This window comes from Phalacrocorax aristotelis, chromosome 2 (assembly GCF_949628215.1).
Source record: "Phalacrocorax aristotelis chromosome 2, bGulAri2.1, whole genome shotgun sequence".
Taxonomy (NCBI): Eukaryota; Metazoa; Chordata; class Aves; order Suliformes; family Phalacrocoracidae; genus Phalacrocorax; species Phalacrocorax aristotelis.
This window is the reverse complement of record NC_134277.1, coordinates 164,082,766-164,105,495: the sequence shown is the minus strand read 5'-3', so window position 1 is coordinate 164,105,495 and position 22,730 is coordinate 164,082,766. Positions and strand designations below refer to the sequence as shown.

At 43.0% G+C, this 22,730-nt stretch overlaps 1 protein-coding gene across 4 annotated transcripts in view; it reads left to right on the top strand.

Annotated features, from left to right (window-relative positions):
• SLC45A4 (solute carrier family 45 member 4) overlaps positions 1 to 22,167 on the top strand; it is a 69,935-nt gene extending 47,768 nt beyond the window's left edge. For 3 of the 4 annotated variants that reach the window (XM_075085918.1, XM_075085919.1, XM_075085920.1), the window contains exons 3-8: positions 8,909 to 9,097; positions 12,119 to 12,298; positions 12,410 to 13,485; positions 13,579 to 13,678; positions 14,650 to 14,861; positions 15,695 to 22,167. In XM_075085918.1, coding sequence (XP_074942019.1) covers positions 8,909 to 9,097; positions 12,119 to 12,298; positions 12,410 to 13,485; positions 13,579 to 13,678; positions 14,650 to 14,861; positions 15,695 to 16,057 — 2,120 coding nt within the window. In that variant the 3' untranslated portion in view covers positions 16,058 to 22,167. The remainder of the gene's footprint in view (positions 1 to 8,908; positions 9,098 to 12,118; positions 12,299 to 12,409; positions 13,486 to 13,578; positions 13,679 to 14,649; positions 14,862 to 15,694) is intronic. The other variant, XM_075085921.1, reaches the window with a different exon arrangement.
• Positions 22,168 to 22,730: the final 563 nt, after the last annotated feature.

Here is a 22,730-nt window from a genome sequence, read left to right as displayed (position 1 = left end):
ATGTATGGCAACTCTATTTTAAATATAAGGGAGTGGATATTGTGTGCATTTATGAAACAATTGCAACTGCATTCTGAAATCCCTGTTCCTCCTATAGACACTCCAAAGCTAAAATGCTTGAGTCTGCGGTGGTTTCTACGATCCTGTTGTAACAGGATGAAGAGCAGATACTGGGGTTCTAACTTTTTCACAGCTTTTTGACAAGCATTTGTTTTGCTTGCTACGTTCTTTAAAAATACAGTCTAAACAAAGCAGCTTGTGTAAGCAATGCACTTTAAACAGATCAATGTAAAGTATTTTTAGCAGCAGGGAGTATTTTATACAGGGATGAAATTGCAGAATACAAAGTATTTGCAGGCCATGACAGCTTCTTATGTTAGTTCAGAAATTTGTATGGTGTTTACTTTAAGGGTATAAACAAGTCTCTAGGTGATGATTTCTGACAAATGAAAATAGGAGCTTAGCATCCTATTCCCATATCAGATCTTATTGTTAAGCTTATAAAGAACTATTTTTCCCCCAATAGAACTTATCAAAAAGAGGTTTTGAATAGAAACTGCTGCATGGGACTTAATCTTTCTTCCATGTAACTCATGACCTCACGCAGCCCTTAGACTGATGGTGACACAGTGAGCATTTCCTGTGAACCGTGAGCAGTGCTGGTCCCACTATTGTTGGGCACTTTTTTTGTCTGGGAAAAAACAAACCCTTATTTACTAGAAGCCAGTGTCCTGTTTGTTTGTAGCTGGCTGGGAAATGCCATATTACAAGGGTCTCAGTGGCAGTCGTCACTGCTCACAGAAGCTGTTGTTGTGTTTTGCTCTTTTTCTCACTGATTTGTATGAGACTTCTGAGTCTGCCTTGTGACCTGCTCCAGATTCAGTTCACGGCACAAATACTAACCTTGTTTATCCAACATGTTTTTTTCCTCCTCAGTGTTTCCTCAGATTAGCTGTCAGTAAAAGGCTAAATAATAATCCTCCAGTTATTATTCCTCCCCCAAGAGGCCACCAGGTTACTTTTCCAAGCTGACGGCTGGTGGTTCACTGTTAGAGCTGCTACCTGGCAAGGCAAGCATGGAGGTGGAAAATTACAGACAAAATAAAGGAACAGCATTAAACTAGTAATGGGATGCAGCTGCTTTGGCCACATATGGGTCTCAGCAGCCTCTGGTAAAGTATTTTCTGCATGATACTTCTCTTGGCCACAGGAAATCAGTCCCAGCCCAGTTATAGCCTGTTCAGGGTGGGTGTAGCAGCTCTCAGCAGTTGGGACATTTTACACTGGGCTGTAAGAGGTTGTGGTGAGGCAGTCATATGGATGACAACCTTGCTGTGTGGTACTGCCTTGAAATCTAGTCCAAGCTGGCATCCGTACATCTGTTGTGCGCATCAGAGACTGGATGCTGCAGGGCTCCTGGCCAGGCACGTCACCATAGCCAAGTTCACTTAAAATACATGCTGCATCTGAGTCCTTGCCACTAGATGGGGGTATCAGAAGGAACTTCTTGGGGACAAAATATTCTCTTTATCTTTGATTCTGCTTGTCATCATCTTGTCCTGGCTTGGATGCCTTAACTGTCTTCCCGCTTTACAATACAGTCAAGCTGTGTAGGTATAGCAGCACGTGTGTATATATATATATATGCATAGACACACACACACACAGAGAAAGGAACCATTAGGGTATTTATCACAGAATCACAGAATGTTAGGGGTTGGAAGGGACCTCTGGAGATCACCTTATCCAACCCCCCTGCTTGAGCAGGGGGCACAGGAACGCTCTCCAGGGAAGGAGACTCCACAGCCTCTCAGGGCAGCCTGTTCCACTGCTCTGTCACCCGCACAGGAAAGAAGTTTCTTCTCATCTTCAGGTAGAACTTCCTGTGTTCCAACTTGTGCCCATTGACCCCTGTCCTGTTGTTGGGCACCACTGAAAAGAGTCTGGCCCCATTCTCTTGACACCCACCCTTCAGATATTTATAAGCATTGATGAGATCCCCCCTCAGTCTTCTCCAGGCTGAACAAACCCAAGTCTCTCAGCCTTTCCTCATAAGGCAGATGCTCCAGTCCCTGATCATCTTGTAGCTCTCCACTGGACTTGCTCGAGCAGTTCCCTGTCCTTCTCAAACTGGGGAGCCCAGAACTTGACGCAGCACTCCAGATGTGGCCTCACTAGGGCAGAGTAGAGGGGGAGGATAACGTCCCTTGATCTGCTGGCCACACTCCTTTTAATGCACCCCAGGATATCATTGGCCTTCTTGGCCGCAAGGGCACAGTGCTGGCTGCCCACCAGCACTCCCAGGTCCTACTCAGCAGAGCTGCTTTCAGGCAGGTCAAATCCAACCTGTACTGGTGCATGGGATTGTTCTTCCCCAGGTGCAGGACCTTACACTTGCTCTTGTTGAATTTCATGAGGTTCTCCTCGGCCCACCTCTCCAGCCTGTCCAGGTCTCGCTGGATGGCAGCACAGCCTTCTGGTGTATCAGCCGCTCCTCCCAGCTTGGGATCATCAGCGAACTTGCTGAGGGGACGCTCTGTCCCTTCATCCAGGTCATTGATGAATATGTTGAACAGGACTGGACCCAGCACAGGCCCCTGGGGAACACCACTAGTGACAGGCCTGCATCCAGACTCTGTCCCGTTGATCACGACCCTCTGAGTTCTGTTGTTGAGCCAGCTCTCAACCCACCTCACTGTCCACTCATCCAACCCACGCTTCCTTAGCTTGCCTGTGGGGATGCTATGGGAGACAGTGTCAAATGCCTTACTGAAGTCAAGACAGACATCCACTGCTCTCCCTTCGTCAACCCAGCTAGTCACACCATTACAGAAGGCTATCAAGTTGTTCAGCATCATTTTCCCTTGGTGAATCCGTGTTGACTACTTCTGATAACCTTCTTGTCCTCTATATGCCTGGAGGTGACCTACAGGATGAACTGCTCCATCACCTTTCCAAGGATGGAGGTGAGGCTGACTGGCCTATGGTTTCCCAGGTCCTCCTTCTTGCCCTTTTGGAAGACTGGAGTGACGTTTGCTTTCCTCCAGTCCTCGGCCACCTCTCCTGTCCTCCATGACCTTTCAGTGATGATGGGGAATGGTTTAGCAACAGCATCTGCAGCTCCCTCAGCACTCGTGGGTGCATCCCACTGGGGCCCATGGATTTGCAAGGATCCAGTTTGCCTAGGTGATCTCTGACCTATTCTCTTCCTTGACTGCCTTGTGCCCTTCACAGACATCATTTCTATCAAGTTTTATTATTGGAGCTCATTCTTTTTCTGAGGCAGCAACATTTGGAAGACTTGATTTTTTTTTTTTTTTACATATATATACACACCCAATCTAAGTATTTCAATTTTCAGTCTTATTTATTTTGCTTCTAAGGCCAAATCATGCATGCCAACCTAAATATGCATATCATGTATGCAGACATTCAAGATACTAAAACCAGAACAGCCTCTTCTAGGGGAAAAAAGTATTTTGGTGTTGGAGTTCTCATCTGCCTGGAACTTTCTCATTTGTATGAAAATGTCTAGTGCTAAAGCAAACCTACTGTTGAAGTGATGGTCTACAAGACTCTGCCAGAATGGAGTGTGAACTTTAAGAACAATATCTACAAGGTACGTTTTGAAGTCTTGCTTCATGGGACAGTGGAGGTAGTGCTCAGGGCCTCAGAAAGCTCTGTCCTGGAAGGTCTATTGTAGAACATGGTTGTGAGCTTTACAAAAGTCTGACTTTCCAGCAACAGTGCTGAGTGCAGACATCAGAGGTGACAACTAAATCTATACAGAGAGAAAAGGCTCTCTAAGCACCAGAACTGCTGTGTCGCAGAGTTTTGGTTCACTGGGTAGACTACGACTTATCAATTTGCAAAAGAAAGCTTTGTGTAACTAATTTTACTACCATTGCTAAAATGATTGCCCTGTTTGTCTGCCCGTACATTGTTCAGGTGAGCAGCCTGCTGTCCATCAGGCAGGTTCAGGAGGGAATTCTCCCACCAGCAAATCAGTTTTTCCTGTGCTGTTTTATTTTAGCTTGCACGTGCACCAGCTTCCCACCAGAAACCTTCTCTAACCCCACTCTGTAGTTTTCCACTTGAGTCACCAATTGAATTCTAATGTGACGATATTACTGTTTACATACTTATGATAAAGTCATACATTTCACTTAATAAATAGCTATTTTGAAATCTGCAAGCTGTATATAAAGCACATATGATGATTTTATAAGCTGCTAGCTTGCACTTCAAATGTATTTTCTAAGAGCCCTGCCACTTAGGTTATGGAAGCAGTCCTATAGCATGACTTCTCCAGCGAGAGAAAAAGCAGGTTGTGCTTATGCTGATGGTTCCTACCATTATACAACCTGTGGGAATTGCTTGTGTTTCACTTGAAAGTTATCCCTTTCCTGTTTACTTGGAGGAGCACTGAAAGGGTTTTAGAAATTCTTCCATTTTTCTTGGCATGGGACTATTAATTCTTGTATAGATTTTTATCATGGTCTCTTTCTAAATATAGATATTTTGGCTGCTAAAGAGTAGGTCAATAAAAAAAAAAAAAATCAGTGGTTTTTCTAAAGAAGGATCTCCGAACATAATGTTCTTGGGTTTTTTAAGTGTCCTTTTTACCCTTTTGTAAAAGCTACATCCTTGGCTCTGTTCTCAAATCATTGAGATTCATGTCTTTTGCAAAGCAAGCCATTTTCAATGTAAATATTTTGGTTTAGGCTTTTATTTATAATGCTTAGATGTTAGGAAGATCACCCTTTTCAATCAGTGAAAATAAAGCCTTCTCAAGAAAGCATTTCAGTCTCTCCTCTGACTCATACACGAAAAGATAAGACTCCCTAATTGTAGGCATTTGACAGAGGTTGGGTAAAACCCCTTTTTTTCCTGTCTTTTACTGGCCTGTAAAATCAAACCAGAATGCAGGCCTTAATCTGATTTTGAGTTACTACATGAAAAGTTGACCTTGAAAGTACAGAAGTCAAAGAAATGCTGGCAGTAAAAATCACTGGGTTTAGGACATTTTTATGACAGTTGGTTAACTGTGGCTATAAAGCATAAAAAAATACCTGTCCTTCCAATTCAGAAATGTGCCGTTTTTACAGTTGAAGGAAAAATTTTGTAAACAGATTTTAATTCTGTGCAGAAGTCATCATTTTGAATGGATTAAGTGTTCCCAGAACTTTTTTTGTTAAAATTTTTATACACCACAAAGAAGTGCTGTTGTAGACTGGAGACAAAGTGGTGGCCACAAGGACAGAGGGCTGGCGAGCTGTGAAGGCCCTGGTGTCCCTGGATGTACACCCCTATTGCCTGTCCCTGCTGTACTGGCATTTCCTTCTTGTTTCTGCTCATAGTCTCCATTAAAATGAGTGAGTTGTCTCTATGGACGTTGGAAATATTGATAGTCTCTTAACTGCATCAATTTTACTTACATCTATCTATTCAAGGTTTTTTATTCATATAAGAGAGGATGATGCTTATAATCCTAGTAACAGAGCCCTTGCTAGCCTTCATCCCCTGTGTTTATTTAAAGCAACTGTATGATTTACGGTAAGACTTCGCTGTGTCTCTCAAGTGTTTACTGATGGATGAGCTCAACTGAAATGTCCCAGCTCGTAATTCGCAAGTCACAACATAATTCCAAAAAGAAACTGCTGCCCTCAACATACAGCCCTCTTGCAGTGATATGACACCAAATTATTTCAGATGTTGATCGCTACAATAAAGACTAATGGCATTGGTTAAGCAATAGCTTCTGACTTTGTTTAAAACAGAGTCTCTGCAGTGAGTTGGCATCACACAATAGCAACCTCTGACGCATAACTGCTGGTCAGCAGGATGGCTTTGTGAAGGCAAAGTCGGATGGGTATTTACACACTGCCATTTCTCTCGTGTCCTGCAGAAAAATTGTTCACCCTAAATGGATTATAACCTGCCTACTCTTTAGTTTTGCTTGCCTTGAACTAAATGTTTCTTCTCTTCCATCATTAATTTTTTTTTTTAAGCAGGATTCCCTGCACCTATATGCCAGCTCAAGCAACGATAAGTGTTATCATCAGGAGCAGGTGAGGTGCCAGTTAAATATACAATGCCTGGCCCTGCTTGCTTGGGAAGGCTGCTGAACTCGGTGAAGTTAAAACAGGATGTTAAAATCATGGGGAGATGTACATTTTCTCTGCACTTCTGTTTGGTCATGTACGCTCAGAAAAGGCAAGTCTCTTCCAGTAACTCTGTGCTCATCAAGGCAGCTGTCACCGTTAGCTTGTTCGTTAGCCAGAGTTGAGTGAAATCACATAGACCTTGGCCTCAGATCTGATTTTTGAATCCTGATGGTGAAGTTGGTTATTTATGGTAAGATATGGTAAAAAAAAATAATCTTATTTTCCACATGATTTATCTCGTGGAAGAAGTCAGCATCGTTAGTCAAGATTTGATGGCACTTTAAACAACAGGAGATTAGACTTCCAAATTTGCAGCACAGGCTATTTTGGGCAGGGATTGGTATAATCCTGCTTGGTAATGGATGCCTCAACACGCTGCAGGGGGAGCATAAAGTACAGGTTGATCTCGATAGCAAAGGTCAAATGCTACTCGCACAATACATGGTTTTGAATAATTAATTGTTTTCCTTCCTAGGGTAAAGATACTGAGTTCTTTCAGTCTTGGCATCAGTTGGACTACAAGAAATCGATTGGTTTGTTTTTAATGGTTCGCTTAGAAACATGTCAAAGTGGTTACCTGACTTATGCTGATAAACAGAGAGGGAGGCGGATCTCCAAGGACCTGAGTGTAGCTGCTCTTCTGAGCCAGTCTGCCATCTGCAGGCCATTGCCCTCCATGCTGGAGAGGTGTAAAGCAGGGCTTTGGGGGTTTTCTTCAGAAATTATTTGTAACAAAGTTTTTTTCCTAGGTAAATATTACATAATAAATCCAATTTATTTCCATTTGATCCTATAAACAGTCACTTCAGTTCTGAAAAAAAAAAGCACAAATCATAGAGGTGAACAAGCCTCTTCAGCTGCTCTCGATAGGTTAATGAATAATTGCTTTTTCTTTTATTGTCCATTGTTCAATTTTATAAGTAAACATTTTTGTGCTTACAAATGGGACGATTTCATATGACAGTCAAATTTTGTCCGTCACTCTGTCAATTAAATCTTTAGTGACTCTTTATGGTGGTGGCCTTAGATGAACAGTGCCACTATAATGTTCAACTCCTGTTGAATGTTAAAAGTTTTGCTGAGAAGGGGACACGTGTATATGACAAGGAGGTAGCTTTCCAAATGTGACACAGATACTTGCTTTTATAGTCCACAAATGGATAGAGGATGCAACAAAGCTATTGGGCTTCTACACAGCACATGTTGGCTGAGAGGCTGTCCCTACCACGACGCCCACCAAAAGAAATTTGGCACACTCAGCAAAATTCAGCAAAAGTGTGAGGTTTTCTTTGGACAGTAGTAACTAATCTAGATGTATTGGGATTGTGCGGGCAAGGTTTTGGCAGTGGGGGAACTACAGGGTGGCTTCTGTGAGAAGCTGCTAGAAGCTTCCCCATGTCCAACAAAGCCAATACCACCCAACTCCAAGATGGCCTTGGGCTGGCCAAGGCTGAGCCCATCAGTGACGGTGGTAGCACCTCTGTGGTAACATATTTAAGAAGGGGAGAAAGATACTGTGCAACAGCAACTTGCAGCCAGAGGGAGGAGTGGGAATGAGAGAGATAACCCCGCAGACACCAAGGTCAGTGAAGGAGGAGGAGGAGGAGGTGCTCCAGGCGTCAGAGCAGAGGTTCCCCTGCAGCCCATGGTGAGGCAGGCTGTCCCCCGGCAGCCCATGGAGGTTAGCGGTGGGGCAGATATCCACTGGCAGCGTGTGGAGGACCCCACACTGGAGCAGGTGGATGCCCAAAGAAGGCCCTGACCTCATGGGAAGTCCATGCTGGGGCCGGCTCCTGGCAGGACCTGTAGACCTATGGAGAGAGGAGCCCAAGCTGGAGCAGATTTGCTGGCAGGGCTTGTGACCCCGTGGGGGACCCACGCTGGAGCAGTCTGTTCCTGAAGGGCTGCACCCCGTGGAAGGGACCAACACTAGAGCAGTTCGTGTAGAACTGCAGCCCGTGGGAAGGACCCATGTTGGAAGAGTTCATAGATGACTGTCTCCTGTGGGAGGGACCCCACGCTGGAGCAGGGGAAGAGTGTGAGGAGTCCTCCCCTGGAGGAGGAAGGAGCGGCAGAGACAACGTGTGATACTGACCACAACCCCCATTCCCCGTCCCTCTGGGCCACGTTGCGGCGGGTGGGGGTGGATAATTTGGGAGTGAAGTTGAGCCCAGTAATAAGAGAGGGGTGGGAGGAAGGTGTTTTAAGATTTAGTTTTTCTTTCTCATTATCCTACTTTGATTTGATTGGTAATAAATTAAATTAATTTTCCCAAAGTGAAGTCTGTTTTGCCCATGACGGTAATTGCTGAATCATCTCCCTGTCCTTATCTCGACCCATGAGCTTTTTGTTGTATTTTCTCTCCCCTGTCCCCCCGAGGAGGGGGAGTGATAGAGCGGCTTTGGTGGGTACCTGGCATCCAGCCTGGGTCAACCCACCACACTAGACTAGCGATTCCACTGGTAGATACATTTTTTTATCTTTTATTTCAGTAGCTTAAATATACCTATTGTTCACTTCTTATTGCCCAGTTATTTAAAAGATATGTATGTGCTTTCCTTAGCTGTTTTTTGACCATTGATAAGAAATCTTAACTGAGTTGTTCATTTGGCACAGATTTACTGTAAGTAAATTTCTGATCAATTTACAGTTTTCGAAGGTATAATACAACTTCATGTGTATAAAGTGAAATGTTTGGTGTGTACCGCATAACCTTTAAATCATTTTTGTCTTTGTTTTAGGTCTTCCTGAACAATACTACAGCCTCACTTGGTTCCTTAGCCCTATCCTGGGCTTGATCTTCACTCCGCTTATAGGTTCGGCTAGTGACCGCTGCACGCTGAGCTGGGGCCGCCGGCGGCCTTTTATTCTTGCTCTCTGCATTGGTGTCCTCTTTGGAGTTGCACTTTTCCTTAATGGCTCTGTTATAGGTAAATAATGAGGATATCACCTGTGTATATCTCCCGCTAACATATCTGCTTTAAGATTTTTATGTAGGAATTAAAGGTAATGATATGTAATTGGTGTAACTTATGTTTAGTGTTAAAATCATTAGAAACCTCCACAGTGCTACATTTGAGCTGTCCATCCTGCATGGTGTTGTTATTATTCGAAGCTTACGGTGCTGTACTGAGTGTTGTGCAATCACAGCTGTAACTGTTAATACAGCGTTATTAATACAATGGTTGCCAGTGTAATGTTTGCAGTCGCTGAGACGAATTTGGTCGATCCTTGACATGGGAAAATTGTAGCAACCTGTTCACAGGGAAATGTTTCCTGTTGTGATCCATTTTCCCTTTAATGCATATCTGGCAACACATCCTGTTTCCAGCATTATTTCAAAAATTATCTTTTCACTTTTTCTTGTGCTTTTCTTAGACCTGGTATTGAAAAAGTCCAGAACACAGTTAATATTTGTTTATCAAAAACTTTGTGGGAAAATAATTCTTCCTGAGACCCCATCAAAGCTGGTAAAAATAGTTTCCCTTGAATTTAGTTTACTACCAAGCTTAATCTACAATCTCCAATCTCTTTGTAAATTTAGTGTAGGAGAAGTGACAGCAAGTACATTTGGGGAAATGTTTACATCATGGTTGGACTGATGCAAATGAAAGGAACTTAGCACCTAATAATATCCTCTTGGCTCTCTTTTTTGGGGAGTTAGGTGCAGCTCTATTGTGAAAAAGCCTTACTAATTGAGGAAATGAGTGGAACGTTACCTTGGCTCAGCACATTAGCTTTTTAAAGCCAGATTGGGGTGCCCTATGATGGTTTCCAATTTTCCGCAAACCACAGCGGACAGACTGTTTAGATGAATGATGTTTAGCTTACGGTTTTTTTTAATTTACCCAAGCAATAAATATTAATTATTTGAATTGCTATCATATGGTATCAATTGTACTTGGTAATTGTGTCTCCAAGGCTTATTTCTCCTCGTCCAGATGCGTGCAAGATGTTAGGCTGCAGCCCTTTTACAAGATTTCATTTGATAAGAAACTTTTACTTCCGCACAGTGGTTTAGGTCTGTAGCCGTTGATACTGGCAAGCAAAGCTCATACGCAGTTTACAGGTTTATTTTGAAGTATCTCACCTTTTAATAATCCAGCAGAAAATACTGCCTTTGATTTTTCTCCAATTCTTTGTTACACTGTAAAACAGTCTATTGCATAGCTTTCTAGAAAACCTGCGCTTTCCAGATACTCCAGTGGTGCCTTTGTGCGATGAAACGTCTTCAAAACAGAGAGGTTGTTGCAATGCACCGTGAAAGTGAGCTGTATGCTTTATGCATCCATTCCTGGGACATGGTTGTGCTAGATTTTGAATGAAACCCTCTTCTGAAAAGCACTTTGAACACTGCTGTCTCTCCCCTAAGGGAGCCTGGAGTGAACTGAAGTGAGAGCCAGTCCATGGTCTTTTCTTACACTTGTTCCATACTAGAATATAGAGATTTGCTACTAACATTTAATTTACATCAGCATAAGACAGCACTTAATCTACTATTTAGAGCAGATGTGCAATATGATAAAGCAATATTAGTCCCTCTTCAACTGAAGTTTTTGAAATGGTGGCTTGTGTCACTTTTCAGAGAGAAAAGGCACCACTTATCAGTCTCTCGCAAAAGGGGGTGTCACGGTTTGCAGGAAAAGGCCTCATTTGTAACCAGATTTTCTCCTAGATGGACCCTGTATGCTTTCGTTGTCTCTGTCTTCCCATTTTATGTTCACATTTTCCTGTCCTTAGTCTACAGTTACTTGCACTCCTAATTTCAGTTTGGAGCTACAGGAGATGGTGCAAAAACTAAGGTGGTCATTGTATTGTACCCTTTTTCATAACCTGGCCTCTGGCAATAGGAGTCATCGGGAGGAGAACAAGGAGCATGCTAAAAAAAGAGGTTCTCCATTCCTAATAATAATAAGACCATGTCCCAGGAGAACAGCTGTGTGTAGATCTTCTTCCACCCTTGGTCTCTCCACTGTACGCACTGCTCAGGTTTCCAACGAATCTAAAGCACTGGTGTTGGTGTTTTCCACTGCGAGATTCAGCCGAGCGTGGAACATACATAAACTTCTTTCACATTCAGAGGGCTTGGTATAAATGAGGATTGAATATGCAGGAATCATAGCACTTGAGATTTAGATTATTTTTGGTAGCTTAGCCAGTTCATCGCTTTTCACAGTCATTTTTATCAGTTACACTAATGGTTTTACTAGTGTCTTGCATGTGTAACGTTTAAGTCTCTCTGATTCAAGTAATTCATGCTTTTGTCAACGGTCGTTTCATGATAAATTCTCCAGCTATAGACTAATGCTGCCTTTCTACTCTGTAGACAAAAAGCGTTTCATCCCATGCAATCAACAGAAGCTGACTGATGCTTTTTGCAATGCAAAATACCTTCATGTTGCTTCATCCTTAAAAGTTTTGCTTGTAAAAGTGATCTAGAAAATATGACGAAAAGAAAAGCAGAGAGTGGTGTGGGGGTTAAAATTCACTTTATCCTGTTGTAATGGTCGCAGCACATGATGGGCACCGTGTCAGGAGTGCTGTCAGCAGTGCAGTTACCTGTGTTTGTAACTGATAGATGAGGTACGACAGTTTGGTTTTGGATGCTCTCTTCTCTCACCGTGGCTGTCTTTGATAAAAACAGCCTTCAGGATTTGAAGGAAGATACACACGAGGAACATGAAATAGTACCTAATGCTCTCTCAGGTTTAAGAGATGTTTTTAAAATAACAGTTTGAAAAATGAATGTCAGGCTTAAAAATTTAAAAACAGAAGCTTCTGTCGCAGACCTTCTGTAAAGCTGTGCCAAACAGCTGAAATTGCCATTTTACTCTGTAAAGGAATGTTTTCAGTGAGTGTGTTGGCCACCTTTTCTTAAGGAGCTAAGCCTGCTCTTAGTAGTTTTCTGTTTTTGAATGACATGCTCAGATTCCTCTTCCATTTTTCCTCAGGTCTGGCTATCGGTGATGTCCCGGACAAGCAGCCCATTGGTATAGTTCTCACGGTGCTTGGTGTTGTGGTGTTGGATTTTTGCGCTGATGCAACAGAAGGGCCAATTCGGGCCTACTTGTTGGATGTGGTGGACAGTGAAGAACAAGACATGGCCCTTAACATCCATGCGTTTTCAGCTGGTATGGAGCTAGTTGATATATTTTTGGCGGCTGTCAGTTCTTCCTGATGACCAAGTTGTGACTGAATTGATTTTTTACTGAACTCACTTCTCATTTTTTCCTGTTCCACAGGTCTTGGAGGAGCAATCGGTTATATGTTAGGAGGGCTGGACTGGACACAGACCTTCCTGGGTGGTATTTTTAAATCTCAAGAGCAAGTCCTTTTCTTCTTTGCAGCCATTATTTTCTCTGTCTCCGTTGCTCTCCACCTTTTTAGCATTGAAGAAGAGCAATATAATCCTCAGCAGGACAGGATTGATGACGAAGGAGACACACTTTCAAGCGTCAAATTCAGTGGTAGTCTCCCCCCTCTGAATCGACTGAATGTAATTAGTGAGGAAGAGCCGTATGGAGCCTCTATGTTTCATGATGAGGTTCAGTCAGAGCATGATCTCAATATGGAGTTTCCTGAGGTGAACATTGTAAGAAGTAAGAGTGACTCAGTTCTGCACATGCCTGATGCTACATTGGAAATTGAATCGGAGCTACTTTTTCTGCATGACATTGAACCTTCCATTTTTCAGGATGCTTCATATCCAAACACTCCCCACAACACAAGCCAAGAGATCATGAAGTCCAAACTCAACCACCTGTCTGCTTTCCTCAGGGACAATGAGAAAGAGGAGGAAATGTTGCTTGATAATCGCTTAAATGAAGATAAAGTCCCAAACATGAATGGCTCCCTACCAAAAGAGTTCCTCAATGGACACACTAGAATAGGCATGAAGCAATCTAGTACTTCAAACTCCATGCGAAGGCGGAGGCACATGTTCTACCGTCAGCCGTCTTACACCTTCTCGTACTATGGCAAAATAGGCTCTCACCGCTATCGCTTTCGTCGGGCCAATGCCATCGTCTTGATAAAATCCTCACGCAGCATGAATGATATCTACGACATGCAGAAGCGGCAGCGACAGAGGTACAGACACAGGAATCAGAGCGGCACGACCAATTCAAGTGGAGACACAGAGAGCGAAGAGGGGGAAACTGAAACCACTGTCAGACTCTTGTGGTTGTCAATGCTAAAGATGCCAAAGGAGCTGCTGAGACTGTGCGTCTGTCACCTCTTAACTTGGTTTTCGATCATTGCTGAAGCTGTGTTCTATACAGATTTCATGGGCCAGGTCATCTTTCAGGGCGATCCAAAGGTAAGAGAACAGTTACCATTGGCCAACCTGCTTACTTTTATTCATTTCTGAGATGTGTTCGTTACAAGAAAAGCTTTGCGTTTGTCTTTGCAGGCCCCTTCTAACTCAACTGAGTTACATGCCTATAATGCTGGAGTTCAGATGGGATGCTGGGGACTGGTAATCTATGCTGCTACTGCTGCTGTTTGTTCAGGTAAGAGACTGCACAGTCTGACAGTGGAACGCACTTCATATATGTATTTGCAAGGTAAAAATAGTTTTGCTTCAGTTAGCCTGCGCCTCCTTGTTTGGGGTGAAGGATATTTTGGAAAAGCATTTTGCGTGGTCATATGGGGAGAGGCTTCTTTGAGAATCAATATTAAAAAATCCCTCCAAATGTAGAGGTGGGAATATGAACAGATCAGTGGCATAAAGCACAAAATGATACCAAGGATATTGAATGGCATTTAGCTAGTCATCAGGAAACTAAATTATGCTTGTTAGAAAATTCAAACGTGTAAGAGGGTTTTTTCAAAGACTGTTTTTAAAAACAAAATTATACATTTCTGAAAGTCTCTCATTCTCTAATAACAGATAAAACAACTACAAACAATTTAGACTGGGAATACAGACTGAAATTGAAAGCTTTTGCCCAACCTAAATTCTGCTGTTTGCAGCACGCGTGCAGGCATGCCTGCACAGATCGGTATCATGGGGACGGCCTCCTTGTTGAGACATGTCCAACTGAAGTTCAGGTGGGCAGCTTGTTTCTGAACACAAACTGAAATGTGGTTATAAACATCAGTCATCTGATCACTTTGTTTAGTGAACGTGCTTGCATTAGAAACATAATTTCCTGTGTGCTCAGAGTGTACCTGCATTGGTAAAGTTAATAAATAGGTAAAATTCATTAATAGACTATGATATGTTTGAGTTTCAAAGCATTTCGTTCTGCCTCAGACTTGTAGCATAGTTTAGGCAAGTCTCTGAGCTCATTTGCTCCCCGGTTTCTGAAGTAGCAGTGCATCCTTTTCCCAGTGAGGGCTGAGCCATGCTGCGAAGACAAACCAAATATGTAGTGAGCATCCAAGTCCCACACAGCACATTGAGCTGCCGTGGCCATGTCGATAGCGTAAAACTACACTGAGTAAACTGATATTTGTGTTTTATTCTTGATCTCTGCAGCCTTGTTGCAGAAATACTTGGACAACTATGACCTTAGTATAAAAGTGATCTACATCCTGGGCACGCTGGGTTTTTCTCTTGGCACTGCGGTGATGGCTATGTTCCCCAACGTGTACGTCACCATGATAATGATCAGCACGATGGGAATAGTCTCTATGAGTATCTCCTACTGCCCCTATGCTCTTTTGGGACAATACCATGATATTAAACAGGTATGTGGAATATTTTAACTATTTTAATCAAGGCAGAGCGTTCATGTTTCCCTGAAGATCACAGTGGCAAAATGGATTTATTAAATCCCATTAGCTGAGATACCTGCTTTGCTGAGGTGTGTGTCAAAGCGCAGATTCATCCTTGATAATAAATAGCAAGAGCCGCTGCTTAGATCAGATGGTATTAGCATCAGGTTGGCTCAGTGGGGTCACGATTGCTTTACCCTGTGCTATGGTGTAAAAGGATTTGGGCGCATATGGTAGATGAAGAGAAATGAAATAATTTTTGGAGTATTTATTATATACCTAGTTTTTACTGCTGTTTCTGATGTGCTGTGTTAGCTTTGCTCAGGCTCTTTGAGGTCTTCGATACTGAGGTGCCGCTATAAGTTTGGGGAGACATGAGGCAAACTGTTTCTGCTGGAAACAAGGACAGATCTACTTTCCACTTTTTAGCACTGTTCCATTTGTGTTACAAATTACAGGACCATTTATTTTAACATGTTTCTGCATAAGGATTGAGAGGGAGATTCCATTTTGTAATCATAAAAATAATTCCCACCAACTGTTTCATGTAAATTTGTTTTTACAAAACCTGATCTTGGAGCCAATTCACGCCAGGAGCACCCCAGTAAATATCTGCCTCTTTGTTTAATATCAGGAGGCCATTGATAAGTATATAAGGAGGCTGTTGCTCTGGACTTGTATAGCCTGTGTGATAAACGAGGATGGCGTAAAGTTGACTGCGTGACTGAGAAATTCAAGGAAGATACTAGTGTTTAAATATTTCGTCCATTGTTTTACCTCCTAACATGTTTCTTGTCTTTTTCCAGTACATTCACCATAGCCCCGGGAACTCCAAGCGAGGGTTTGGCATAGACTGCGCTATTCTGTCATGTCAGGTTTACATCTCCCAGATCCTCGTGGCCTCTGCGCTTGGCGGTGTGGTGGATGCAGTTGGCACAGTCAGAGTCATTCCCATGGTGGCTTCAGTGGGATCCTTCCTGGGTTTTTTGACAGCTACGTTCTTGGTGATTTACCCTGAAGTCAATGAAGAGCCAAAGGAAGAACAGAAAGGACTAGGTCCTCTGGAGACAACCGAGGGCAACGGCACGAGCGCAGACAAGCCGACTGTGCTGAAGCTCACGCGCAAAGGAGCTGCTGCGTCGGAGCTGGAGGGCGAGTCAGCCGTGTAAGGCTTGCTGTTCACCCACATTCCAGGGAGGGCAGGTGCAGGGTCAAGAACTTTTCTTTCCCCACCCCCCCACCCGCACCCAGGGAAACAAATTAGGATCCTCACTACTTGTACCTAAAATTGCAGAAGAAAAGGCAGTTTCATGCAAAAGTGTAAATGAAATTCTGTAGTCCTTAATATAGGCTTGAACAGGTAGCTACGATGCTAATTGCTTTCTCTACACCATAGAAATGTCATTTCTGAACACTTTTTTATTAAGAATACATTTAGATTTCAAATGAGTTTTATTAATCTGCATGAGACTCGCAGTGTATACAATTAGCAGTTAGAAAAATTAAGTTTTCGGCTGTTTTTAAACTAACTGAAAATGGAAGCTATCTTGACTTCTAGTCTCTTGCTATTTTTTTGTCTGAACATTTCAGATTTCACTCATGTAATAGCTGAATGAAACGCTTAGGCATCTTGATCAATTTTTTTCACAAGCATGATATTATTGGTCTGACAGCTACAGTTCTTTAACATTCATTTTAGACTTCACATTTTTGTTACTGCAATTACTACAGAATAGTTTTATTTGCAATTATTTCTGAGAAAAACAAAAGCAATTACTGCGGTTTCTAAGAAACTGCCATGAATCCTTTTAGTCATACTGTTCAACAACTACTCCCGAGTCTGCTGCTTGTCAGGAGAGGGTGACGTTGGGTGTGTGATGGGAAATGTGGATGGAAGGAGCAGCAACTGGGAGAGATGACCAGCACTGACAGGTTTTTATCACAAGTGCTGAATTTTATGAATGTCGTTGGAATATGCTGTGACAATTTTTAGCTCGGAGTTTTGCGTGCTGGTGAACGCAGGGGGTTTCTTGGCATTTAAACCTGATCATCTCTGGATGAAGCTGCTGCCACGGAGAAAGGGCGTCTCTGGGGTCAGCTTCGTGGGAGGGGGTGTGTGGATTCTCTCTCATGGGGAAAGGAAGTAGTCAATTAATTGCACTTTTTAACCTCCTGGCTGGGAGCGCAGCAGCCGAGGTAAAGGCACAGTGTCAGTACAACAAGGTAAACCGAAGGCCTACCTCCGTCGCTTTATGGCATAGTCTGGGTGTATAACAATCTGTCAGAAACAGTTTTTAGGCCTTAAAATTCAATCTGCTAGCATGTGTTGCTGTTCCAGTCCCTGTGTTGGAGGAATTGTAGGCTGGAGCTCTTCCAAGACGCTGTACCAATGTCATCGGCACATCCTCCATGCCCCCTTCCTTGATTCAGGACATAGCTGCAGCGCAAAGACGTTTTCCTGTGAAGAGCTTGAAAGAGTTGTGCTAATCTGATTTCAAATAGTGTTTGGATCGCTAGCAGTGTGCCCCAAGTCGATGGGCAGCCAAAGCTCAGGGATCCAGCAGCTAAAGAAACTTTAGTAACCGAACTTCCGTTTGTCATCTTATAAAAAAGTGTGTGTGATGCTATTTACTCATTTTTCGCATGGAGCTCCGGGCTGCAGTCAATCCATGTGCTAAACAGACAAATCACAGCTCCTTGTAAGATTTCTGCTGCCTCAAACTTCTCATACTCCAGTACTTTAAAATACACGTGTAAATCATGCTGCAATATAGTCGTTCGAAAGAAGAATATATATTTCAAAATGAAAAGCCGTTTTTAATAAATTACTTGAATTGTCAATGTATTTAAGAAATGTATGTTTTGGTATATTTGAAGTTATCGCGCAGTCTTGGCCAGCGTCGTTGACGAATTCCTGGTGGCGTACGTGGGTTTCTTAGCTGAAGGCTTTCAGTCGGTGCCAATGTCCGATGCTATCAAGGGTGACAGTGTTGTTTTCAGGCTGGTGAAATCGAGCACTAAAGTCCATGTAATCGCACAGGACTTAAGGTTTTTTTATTTGTTTGTTTCAAGTGTCTTGAGAAAGTCTTTCTTTAAGTTGAATATCTTTTTTTTATTTAGAACACATACTGTGAACTGTGTTCAGACAGGGGAATAATACTACTGAAGAATATGAGACCTTATTGAAGAAATCAGTTGTGAGAAATACTTTAACTGAACTTCTGCCGTGAATTTTATCATCTCAGTTTCCTTTAATATATTCTGGTGATGTTCATATATAACAGAGATGAGTTGTATTTCACCCTATAACTGGCATTCATGTAAAATACACATTGAGTTGACATTTTAAAGCTTTAATATTTTATTTTTAAAGCTCCTTGAAGATTCTGCTTTTGGTTAAATGAATGCTGTCAAGTACTCCTTCTTTTAATCTCCATTTCTCAAAAGGTTCTGCTACGGTTTAAAAAATCTGCAGCTTCCAGGCGGTGCCAGCCTTACCCTTTTCCCCAGGAGCTTCATGGATCAGTGTGTTTTCAAGCGCCTCAGTAAGCCAAGGCTTCTTTCACAGCACCATCGAGGTGACCGAGCAAAGAGGGAGAATTTGAAGCTCCCTCTCACTTCACAGCCAGCTGAGGGAATGTGAAACCATTGCAGGGGGTGAGCTCACACACCTTTATTTAGCTTTCTCCGTCAGGGGAAAGGGTGAGGAGGGAGGAAGGACGTTTCAAACCCAGAGGGTTTCAGTCGGAGGCAGGGCAGGTCCAGTTTTGTCCCAGCCAGTGTTTGGCGTATGCTCATTTCTAAGAATTGGATGTTAAAATCCATATTTGGAGTTGTTTATAGGGCTGTTTAATTACCGCTCGTAACGCATGAATATGCACGCTGCCTTGTAACAGGAAGCTCTATTTCACTCCCCTGTAAAGCTGAAGGAAATAATTATCCATTGTAAACATGCTGAAGTATTTGTCATACTGCCCGAAGAGTCAACTTGGGGGAACCCCTGCCAAAGTATCTCCTCCTGTACCTCGGCCAGCCTGTGAAACCACCGCGCTGGCTTCCACGGCGCTGCCGGTGATGGCTCCCAAGATCTATAGTAATGCTTTTTTCTTGAATTTGAGAGAGTTTTCTTTCTAGCCCCAGCACTTCTCAGGGTAGAGTGGGCAATGACTTATTTCTTCATGTGTCTCTTTACCTTTTGATACAGAAATTATTTTTTTTCTTAGTCACGATTAAAAGGTAAAGTAGTGCGTTTTTATGTGTTTATTGCAGAAGTTGCGGGAAGAGAGATTTGAAGGGTTTGGTTTGTGTTTTTATATTCCTGGTGACAACAAGCATTGGTTTTTGTTCGTCGGTATTACTGTCTAGTCAAAGTCGTTGTGCGTGCTCCACCTCTTTGGACTCTTACTGCAGTGGGCTTAAGGTTTGGTGGTTTCATTCTGTGTTGCTCTATGCTGTAAACAACTTCAACGTATTCTGCCGCGGTCTTGGTGATGTGTAACACCTCGGACACAAGACACTGCTAGTGCTCAGATTCTCGAGGGCTGTAGCTGGTAAGCTGCATCTCTGGACGTATTTCACATGAGAGCAGAGAAGCTCAAATTTTAACCGCTTGGAAAGGCGTAGTGAGGATTTTGCACCGTCAGGTTATTGCAAGAGTCCAGTCAGATCTGCGATGCTTGTGGATGGCAATCTCAGACTCCAGAAGCAATAATTTCTTAGGAATGTTTCTCTTCCTGCTGGTTAGATGACTTTCATAGAGATTTATTACCTAAATAGCCTTTTAATGACATGAATCTGGTCGCTTGCTAGCACTGGCAGTAAGCAGTTATGGAAAGATGTGGGTTGTTCATCATCGGAAGGGAGGAAGCCAGTAAATGCAATGGAAGTTAGTGCTCCTTGAAACACACAATGTCCTTTTCCCCTTTTCGCTTGGAGTCTTTTTCTATTCCTGGCTCGGCAGGCTGAAAAGGGGGCAGCTGTGAATTTAGCCTCCCAGTTTTCTTGCCAGTACTGGTGCTGGCATGCAGACCCCATGCTGAAACAGGCTTGCGTGAGGTTTTCCGTGGAGGCATGGAAGTGAGGGCTGAGCCTTTCTTATTCCTCTCCCATCTGATCTGAATCCCCCCAGCCCTTGGAATGACAGCGATAACAACAGGGATTATTGCCAGGTACCTCATTAAAACCTCAGTTCCATCATTAGAAACGCATCCGCCCGCCCTCGGTTTGTGATCAGCTTGGCCTTCCGCCGATGTCCACCATTAAAGGCAGGATTTTCATGGCTACCAGTGGGGTCTTGCAGCCACGTGGGTTGAGGTCACATTTACAAATAAAGGTGGGGAAGGTCACAGTTTGTTCCTGGGAGATCTCCCTCCGCATCCAAGCAGGAGGGGAGTTCAGGGAGGGGGCTTCTCTCCTGGTGGCATGGGGGTCAGCTCTCGTTTTCAGTGGTCGCTCACATTTTCAGTAGTTTTGTGTAGAATTGTAGCCGGGTTGCGCGACACTGCTTTGTTTGGTCCCTACGATGAATTGTAGTTCAATCACTGAGAGTTGGGTTTTTTTTTAGGTGCGTGTGTGTGTGTATATGTATCTGTGTGTATATACATTTATATACACACTGCTCGGGCCAAAATATCTTCGGTGGTTGTGTGCTCGTCGTCACTGTACTCAGCAATGTTTTCAACTGAGTTCTTCCAGGTTTCCCTCATCCTAGTCCGATGCGAGATGAGCTCAGCTATAAATATGTATCCTATTTAAATGAATAAGTAAACTCCTGCATGATATCCCAAGCACATGTAGCAGCTTCGGCATCTGAAGTATCTATCGTGAAAGACAAGTTGTTTTTATTTGCAGCTGTTTTGTCCTTGTTCCTTTTAATAGGCCAAAAAATGTAATGAACACCAAATGTTGCACAGAAATGTTATTAATGACTGTGTAGAAGAAATACCAAATTTTATTTTTCTTTGCAGAAACTTTATGGTTACAGAGAGTCCTCTAGCTGTTATTCTTCCTTAAATGACAAAGCTGAACGTTTGTAAAGTGCATCGAAAAATGGTCATTTTTAAAAAGTGGAGCTACCCAAAGTTTTCTGTTTCTCATGTTGCATCCAGAACAAGCCGTTGGCAAAGGCGAGCTGCAGAAGCCCACATATCAAAATATTTTCAAGGCTCGGCAGCCCAGATGCTTAGGGAATTGTGTTAGATAACAACAAAAAGGCTCAATTGCCTTTTCCTAACGTCTGCCAGGGCAGCAAGGTCTGCTTGTTACAATGTTCCAGTTTTTTCCTTTTAAGTCAAGGAAAATTCCTGGAAAACCTCTCTTGTTTGGCTCCTCAACCTGAGCAGCCCTGTGGCTCAACTGGCTTTCCACCTTACCTTCCTTCGCCCTGGGGGGACCCCGAGGCGTGCCCAGGAGGGACAAATACCTCCTTGAAGGGAGGAGATGCCCGGAGAGAGCAGCTGCTAAAATTAAGACTTGTGACACCCTGCGACCTGCGCAAGCTTTAGTGAAAATCCAGGACACAATTCAATTTTAAATGCTCTGACACACTTTTTTGCTTAAATTTTGAAGCTGGGGGGTGAAACTCTAAGAGCATTTAGCCAAAGTAGGGAAATTTATTTAGTCTGCACCTATTGGGTCTGCAGCGATAGCCAAAATGTACTAAATGGCTCCAAAAAGCAGAAAGACTTTTCTTTCAACAAATTGGCAGTTACTCTTTTTTTTTTTCTGATGTAACATGAACACTAAGCCCTTTTGGTAGCCAAATGACCAGCTTAATTTAAATGCCTCATATTAATAGAAAGCTGCATATAGGCATCTCATAGCAGAAAAAAAAAAAAAAAGAGAATATTTAGTTCCTTTGTGAACTGGCCATATGACAACTACTTTTTTATCAACTTATTAAGTTGGGGCACTATAATAGCTCTTGCTGAGTTTAGCAATGTTTATAAGCATGTGTTAAACACATAATGTTAAGTTTTATGAGGAAAAAGGGATAAAGAAAAGTAATGTCACAGATGAATGTTTGAGTGCGTAGACGGCATAATGTATGTATGGTTTTTATTTCTACACTGAGCTTATTTTCTGTTTTAAGGTTTTAAAGATTGGTTGCATGAGAACTGTTTTATTGTGTTCTGCACTTTCTGTTCTTTTTGTATAATCTTGATTTTTTTTTCATTTATGCATAGAAAAGAAAAATCAATTTAGAAATATTCTACTCCACGAGACATTGTGTTCCGATCCGTTGTTCTGAAGTTCGATCTTAATAAACATTTCAGTAAGAGTTGGTGGCTTGCCTTCCTGTGTTGTTTGTAGGGAATGCGAGTAGAAGCGCACGGCCTTTCTGTGATGTACCTGCGGGGCTGGCAGCGACGCGGGCTCCTCGCTCCAGGCCGAACACTGCTGCTGCTTCTCCTTGTCCCTAAGCTGTACAAGACGAGTAGTATTCACTTATTTCCAAAGGCTTAATTAGTATTTCTAAAAATGCTACTCCCAAATATTAGCTGACAAAAAAACCCCAAGTGTTACAATTCACAAACGCTTGAGAAACTCTACTGACACTCACAGAGTTCAGGTGTCACAACGGAGGGAGCGCAGATGGAGACACAAACCAGTGAGGCCGGGGAGGGGTGTACGTCCCCCACTGCAGATGCAGCTCTGGCCCTGGTCGCTCTGACCTGTTCCCCAGAGGAGACGAGGGGTGCTGGCTGTCACCTGCTAAGGCAGCAAAATCTCTTGTCTCATGCCATCAGCAAGAGCGCTGCCAGGGCTTGAGGGGCTGTGTCCAGGGCTCAGGCTCTGGCCATCACAGCAGGGAGGGTCTCGTCCCTCCTTTGCCAGCACATG